The sequence below is a fragment of the Felis catus genome, chromosome B1 (assembly GCF_018350175.1).
Source record: "Felis catus isolate Fca126 chromosome B1, F.catus_Fca126_mat1.0, whole genome shotgun sequence".
Taxonomy (NCBI): domain Eukaryota; kingdom Metazoa; phylum Chordata; class Mammalia; order Carnivora; family Felidae; genus Felis; species Felis catus.
This window is the reverse complement of record NC_058371.1, coordinates 159,611,217-159,618,928: the sequence shown is the minus strand read 5'-3', so window position 1 is coordinate 159,618,928 and position 7,712 is coordinate 159,611,217. Positions and strand designations below refer to the sequence as shown.

The 7,712-nt window shown below is 43.1% G+C and overlaps 1 protein-coding gene and 1 pseudogene across 5 annotated transcripts in view; one reads left to right on the top strand and one right to left on the bottom strand.

The window, feature by feature from the left end:
* Positions 1 to 442: 442 nt before the first annotated feature.
* Positions 443 to 981, top strand: LOC101087226 (annotated as a pseudogene).
* Positions 982 to 2,525: 1,544 nt separating this feature from the next.
* The window catches only part of HOPX (HOP homeobox), a 31,299-nt gene continuing 26,112 nt past the window's right edge, over positions 2,526 to 7,712 (bottom strand). For all 5 annotated transcript variants that reach the window (XM_011281867.4, XM_019829461.2, XM_011281869.4 and 2 more), the window contains exon 3: positions 2,526 to 3,319. In XM_011281867.4, coding sequence (XP_011280169.1) covers positions 3,242 to 3,319 — 78 coding nt within the window. In that variant the 3' untranslated portion in view covers positions 2,526 to 3,241. The remainder of the gene's footprint in view (positions 3,320 to 7,712) is intronic.

Sequence of the window (7,712 nt, the reverse complement as noted above, 5' to 3'; positions counted from 1 at the left end):
GAGGTTAGAAAAATGAGTATTTCAATTTTCCAGCCTCTACAGCCTTGCCAGAGAAAGGTGGCAAAAGAGAAAGGTGTTTGGAGTATTACTGGTCTAAGCAGCCAACACTATATGCAATAGCAGAACTGGGACACCAGGTGAAGAAAGAGGGGTTGTGCAGTTTTTCTCAGTCTGGGGTGGGTGTTATCACTTTGGTGTGTGGCCCTGGGTGTCCCCATACAGGGGACACATACAGGTCTGGGTTTTCTCATTAAGACTTCTCTCAGGCATCAAAATGATCCTTGCCCCATTCTTGTTAGCACTTTATAGCAATAGTAATTATTATTACTATTTACAAAATGCTTTTTTTGAAGCAGAGTATTTCCATCCTTGTATTACAGTTGAAAGAGTAAACTCAGGAAGGTTAGTATTATTAACAAATCTGTATTTAAAAGGGCACTGACTTTCCCTGTCACTGCTGAGCCTCCAAAGCAGAGGCTCTAGTACATTCAAGATTCACCTCTACCTCTTCCCCACCACCAGGGGCAAGGAAGGCATTGCAGCTGGTGGTATAATAGAGGTTGATACTGCTTTACCAGAAGTGCTGAAGACTGGCCTCATCTATGATGGCCTAGCACAGGGAATTCCCAAGCTGCCGAAGCCTTAGACAAGCACCAAGCCCATCTGGTGTGCTTGCATCCAACTGTGATGAGCCAATGTATGTCAAGTTGGTGGAGGCCCTTTGTGCTGAACACCAAATCCACCTAATTAAGGTTGATGACAACACAAAACTAAGGGAATGGGTAGGCCTCTATAAAACTGTTGGAGAGGGAAAACCAGAAAACGGTTGGTTGCAGTTGTGTGGTAGCTCAGGACTACGGCAAAGACTCTCAAGCCAAGGATACCATTAAGGAGTACTTCAAATGCAAGAAATGAGTAAATAAAAAACTTGGCACTTGTTTAAACAAACTAGTTAATTAATTAAAAGGACACAGAATTTCATTTTCTCCCAGCATGTGCCATTCTTGACTCTTGGGCCTGGTGAACACAGGAAGTGATCCTCTGTCACAAATGGTGCTTCTTGGTGCCAAGGTATACTCTCTGCCCAACTGGTTAACACCTCTTGTCTTGGGTGCATTGTTCTTGAATCATGTCTCTGGTGTGCTAGAAAGACTTCTGACGTGGGTCTTAGACATGGTTTAGTGTCTCTTTCGGGACCTGACATGGGTAAATCACTATGCTCTGCATCTGCTTTGCCCAGAGTCATTTTTTTCCTCTCTGTTAGCCACTGTCTGTGAAAGTAAAGAAAGTTCTCTCTATGCAGGTATTTATTATGTGCACACATCCTTGCCTCATCTCCACCTTCTCCTTTTATTCTTTCCAGAAAGTGATGTCAGCATCCAGCCCTGGTGCTGAGAGATGCTGAGGGCACCACTAATTAGGTTGCAGGGGAACATGCCAGATGAGGCTATTCTTTCAGACCCTGGGTTGCTGTGTGTTGTTTACAGAAGAAATGTCTTAAGGTAAAGGGAGAGGAAGCTTGCCAAGGACGTTTAATGGGATCTTGTAAACATTTGTATATTGAATGACTGTTAGTGTTTCTTATTCTGGGCTCTTTATTTTAAAGATCGAAAAAAAATTGTGCCTGCATTGTGGGTAAGAGTTCAGAAGTGTAGACTACTGTCACTCCAGGTTGGGTTGGCCGACCCTGCTAGTGGTCTTTCCAATATCTACCCTCTCCTTCTTTCTAACCTTCTTTCTAACCTTGTTTTGTTCAAGGCAGCAATATGCCTAGTTAAAAGTGTTCACTTTCCTAGCCTCCCTTGCATTTAGGCATGGCCATGTGACTCAATTCTGGCCAATGAGATGTAGGTGAAAGTTGCTAAGTGGGGGCCTCCAAGAAACCTTTTGTAAAGGGCAGAGACTTAGCTGGCATTTGCCCCTCCCCCTCCTTTTTTTTTTTTTTGTTTGAAATGCAGACTCAATGGCCAACCATCCACCTGGTATCCATGAACACAAAAGCTACATGTTAAAGATGACAAACTAGGAAGAAAGAATGACCATAGGTCCTTGACAACATCAGGGAGTCACTTACCTGCTGCTGTCCCATATAAAAACAATCATGTAATCAATTAAATAAAAAAGCCTATTTGGTTAATACATCGTAATTGAGTTACTGGTCCATGTAATCAAATACACTCTTAACTGATAGACTATTTAGGTATTTAATGTGCTGTAATAGAAAATGGACACAAATTGCCTGTAGGGTCTGTGAGAGAATGTGCTGCTCACCCTCACGTGTGCATATACACCACTTGGGGACCTTGTTAAAAATGCGGGTCCAGATTCAGTAGGTCTGGAATGAAGTCTAAGATTCTGCATTTCTCAGAAGCTTGCAGCTAATGCTGATGATGCCAGGCCTGGACCACATTTTGAGTAGCAAGGACTTAGAAAATGACAGCTCTTTTGTCAGTCTGCTCCTGTGTTGGAGCTATTCTGTTTCTCTTTGATATGCTTATTTGGTTAAAAATCTGGAGAGGACTCAATGCATTTTCAACAAAAAGGCTTTTATTTAGAATATCATTTCAGAGACAAAAAGCAGTTCATTTTGTTTAGTAAAATACATTTAACAAATGCATTTAAATAAGGTAAATTCAAGACTTTTGTGGATTTTTTTCTTACTTGATCTTCTGCCAGGTGGAGTTTCTGTCTTCCAGCCTAACTGGGTTCTTTCCAAGTTAATGCAGCTATAATCCAAGGAAGTGCTTTATGAAATCCAAATGACTCAAATCTCCCTCTGTATTCTCACTTAATTTCAATGTATTAAATGCAACATAAGGAAAACCACTTAGGAAAGTAGAATTGGAAGGAAATGCTCCCCCTCCTTGGTCATGTTATCTTTTCAACAGAGGCCTTGCCTACTCTGAAATGGATGGCAAAAATAAATTGGTACTGGGAGGTGATGGTCGGAAGCAAACCAAATGATTTTCACACCATCTATCATCAAGACCCAAAGGGAAATGCAAGCCCCACCACTTTCCAGCCAAGACACTTCTTTACACAGAAGCTACATATAGCTTCCTATTGTTATTTTCTTTTCTAGTTATGTACATTTAAAAAATACAACACTGTGTTAAATAGCAGGACAGCTAACAATGGAACACACAGCACTACACTGAAAAACCAAAAAAGCTTGGTTAAGCTGAGGAGAGAAACAGCAGATGGTCTTCTTAGAGGGAAGCTGCTGGTGCCCACCATCTCCTTAGTCTGTCACGGATCTGCACTCTGAGGGTAGGCCTTCTGACCGCCGCCACTGAGCCAGGCGCTGCTTAAACCATTTCTGGAGGAGGGAAATGTATAAAATTACTTGTCACATACTAAACAAGTGAAACATCCCTTCCCTTTCTACAAGGTAGCCTCTGTGGTCTAGCTGGAAAGGAGGAGCAAGGAATGTGTCCATGGGAATGGTTTTTCTCATTGTGATACTTGTCTTCCCTGCTTTGGGACCTTTGCACATGCCATTTCCTATGCTTAGCATGTTCTATCTTCATGCTTTACCTGATGATCTCCCTCTCATCCTCAGGTCTCTATTTAAATAGAACCTGCTCGACAAAGGCTTCCCTAACCACCTGATCTAAAATGGGTTCTCCACTCATCTCCTTATTCTCTATTTTAATACTTTGTTACCTTCACAGAATTTTTAATATCTGGAATTACTATGTTTATTCACTTGTTTGCAGTCTACATTTCCTTCTAGAAGATCCATGAAAGCAGAGACTGTATTCATCTTATCATCGATTGCATACTTAGGCCCTTAGCACAAGGGCTTAACAGAGATTAATTAGTGTTTCTTGAATGAAAGAAAGAAATTGAAGCATCTCCTTGATGCCCCAGATAAATCTCTATAGCCACTATATCTCAGCCATGTGTGGTGATGTCATCAAGGACCCTGGTCATTAGAGGTGCTTAGTAAGTACTGGTTAAATAAAATGAATGGAAAGCAGAGTACTGGGCAACCTCAGGGCACTTCTTGGGGATCCATGGAATAGATTAGCCCAAACTTTCCTGCTGCAGGGCTGCTGAGCAGTGAGAGTAGAGTGGGCCCTCCCAGCTTACTCAGAATCTTCTAGCTCTGTGTGACCCAGATATTCTCATCTCACACAAGAGACCATGGATTTAGGGAAGGCCCCAGATGGGATGCTTCTAGACATGATACCCTGTGAGGGCTAAAACACTTAAATAAATTTTTTTAATGTTTATTTTTTGAGAGACAGAGACAGAGTGTGAGTAGGGGAGAGACAGACAGAGAGGGAGACACAGAATCTGAAGCAAGGTCCAGGCTCTGAGCTATCAGCACAGAGCCCGATGCGGGGCTCAAACTCACAAACCGTGAGATCATGACCTAAGCCAAAGTCGGACGTTTAACCGACTGAACCACCCAGGTGCCCCTAAAACACTTTCTTATGTTGTGGGGCTGCCTTTTATTATGCTACTGAGGGGTGGAGGGTTCTGCAAAGAGAAGAAAAGGAGATAAGAGGAGATAAGGGTTGGGAATAGGCTAGGGTACGGATCAGGTTGTCCAGGAGGAAACTGGGATTTCTGAAAAAACAACGTTGAAGAGGAACTAGTGAGGAAACAAGCAGCATGTACTGATCCTCATGGGAGAGGATGAATCAGAGGGTCCTGTGGGAAGTCAGACCGCCAGGCTTTATTCTTCTGTTTCCCAGCCTTTCACACATCATGGCATACATTGAGAATGATGATATTTTCATGTCACGCTGGTATAAACAGGCAAGTTGCTTGGGTAGGTGACCACTGGGGGCTCTGTAGTCCCAAGTCCTACCAATAGGAAGCTCTATAGTGATCAACTGGCTATGAGAACTTGAGGAAGCTCCTTAGAAACAGTGCCAGTCAGTTCAACTAGAGAGGAAAGCTTAGAGGGTCTTTACTGTCCCTTCTGGGGTTTTTTAAATTCACCTATTCTAGAGGTAAGCACATGAAGGCACAGAAAAGAAGCAGAAAGAACACAGCTATAGGATGGACACCAGACCTGTGCTGTGCTGATGGAGATGGTATGGTAAGAAATATCCAGAGGGCTCAGACTTAGTATGGCCAGATGCAGATTCAACCTCAGGACAAATAGGGTGGGCTCTAGGGTCATGCTGGGGAAGGTCTCATTTCCGCAGAGATCTAGGGAACTGAAAGGCAGTTCAGCATAAGCCCAAGATCAGAAGAAAGGGTGAGAACCACTGGGGAAGGAGTGCTTCTAGGTGTCAAGGCCTGTAGAGCTAGAGAGAGTGGGGCCACAGAACCATTTAGGGCTCTGCACTAAAGCTAAGCTGGCTGAAGAGCATGGGACCATACTTATAACTTGCCCTAACTGTACAACAGAGTTTACACACTAAAATGCCTTACAAGGCCGTCAAGACCAGTTGTCTTATACTTTGTACTGTGGGGTGGCAGCAGGGAAAAGTAATCTAAAACCAGGGGCAGCAGACTACCTGTAGGGGAGACTTCTCTTTGAAGGTTGCTCTCCAGGTGCCATTTTCTGTTCCTGGAGATCACTAACTTTAGGGAGAAGAGAACTCATGTAACTTTGGTGGCTTTAACCAAAGTTCTATCGCTAATGGTAGGTGCATTTTCTTCTGTAATCTGCGTGTGTTTAGTTAACTCTGGAATCTGATGTGGGAGCAGCATGGCTCTAGTTTCACTAATGAGGTAGCTCTGTGGGGGTTTGGAGGCTACAAGGTCTGATTCAATAGGATTTCCAGTTACTAGGGCTGAATAAATGGCCACGTTTTCAAGACTGACTAATTAAAACTTGGAGGAGGAAAGTTTCATTTTCTATCAGGATTCATTTAAGACAAAATGATTGAGCTGGCCTTATTCAGAAGAGCCACCCATACCTTTCTACTAGTAATGAATATTAATGTACAGTTACCAAAAATAACTTCAGCAAGGACCACATTTGTCAATTGTAGAGTTGGCATCCAAATGCCTAACAAAGTGAACCCTAGTGTTGGGGGATGGGACGAGGTTCAAGAAAAGCCCAACGCTTTTCTAAAGATTTTATATTTTAAATCAAGTATGTTTATTATAATTTAGCAAGCCAGCTGCTCTCCAACAAAAACCACTAAACACCTTGCTTGCTTCTTTTCCCCTTAAGAGCTGAACCTTATCACATCTCACTCGCATCAATACTAATTTTCCACCTGGCTTTATCCTTCTCTTCCTTGTTTCAGTCATCCCCTGGGAAAGACATTCATCCCTCACTGGCTTATAAATGAATGCCCTCATTACCTCACCCCATTGATGGAGATTTATTTACTCTGAGTGAAGAGATGATAATTAGACACTGTGATTGGGAGGGGTTGAGGCAAAATAATATTGTTCCTGTCCTTTTCTCTAGTAACTAACATTTTCTTCTTTTCACGGGGAGACCTTTAGAGGTTTTTATTCCACTGATAAAATGGCCAACAACTAAAACCACTGAGTTCTGGGAATAGTCCCAGGGCATTAAGAGGAGATAAAAAATACTGGAAACCTCTCTAAGAACCAACGCCAACTACACTAGCTTGAATCAGTGATAATAGAAAATGGCAGATCTTCCCGACCTCCCACGGGACTGATAGAAGAGCTTTCCCAGCCCCTTCTCACACTGACTTAAAAATAAGAGAGGCACAGGGGTTAGGATTCTGTAAGGTTTATCTAATTTAAATGTAGGAGATATCTTTTTACTGTCATGAGAAAAACCGATCCTAGGATCCCAGCAAATGCAACTTAAAAAGTTAAACATCAGAGCACCATTCACCTCACTCTCCATTCCTACAGGTATCTCCCCATAGCAGAGAACATTGTCCTAGGATGGGACAGTCATACAGAGGTCATCAGAGCCCCCAGAGAATGGTTCAAACTTCTAGTCCCTCTTGCCCCTGCCAAAGTATTAGCAATGTGAATCAGCTTTAGTTAACTATCTCACAGAAGCATCTCATGCTTCTTTGTCTTCTACTAAAGTAGTACTTGTTCTATGAAATTGAAGAATATGATTCCAATTCTGGAGGTGGGTGGTGTTAGGGGTGAGGGATCAGGCATGAGAAATAAATATTATTTTGGCTTTGGTGATCTTTCCCTGTGGAAAGGGGCAATACAGATAAAGAATAGAAATAGGGGATGTGTTGATACCAGACACAGCTTATATGTAAGCCCAGTAGACCCTGGCCTTCATGGAGTTATTTAAAGAGTCGCTGCAAAACCTTCCAGAAATAAAAATAATTTTATATACACCTGGAAGTTCACCATTCAGCATTATATCTCCAGAAGACACTTTTCAAAGTATAAGTGTTGTTTGAGAAGATTAAAGAAGAAACCATTCTTACCAACCAGTGCACACGGGGGGGGGGGGGGGTGAGCTGGGAAAGAGTTTGGGTGGAAAGGATGGGAAGTTGGAAAATGAGACCCAACCAAGGAAGGAGTGACAGAGGGCAGACACCCCGAGGATGACTCTTCCCCTGAACTTGCTAAATTTTATCTCCCTCTGAGCTCTGGGGTCTCAGATGCTTTGTGCATCTACACAGGAAGGCTGTTGGGGGGGGGAGGGGGTGGGGCAAGCAGAGCTGTGGCAGCCTCAGGGAGGAAGAAGGTGGTGGCCCCATGGCAGGAAAAGGAAGCCAGAGGCTCTGCTCTGAGGTGACTCACCTCACACCCATTCATTTCAGGGTTGCATCTGCCATTTG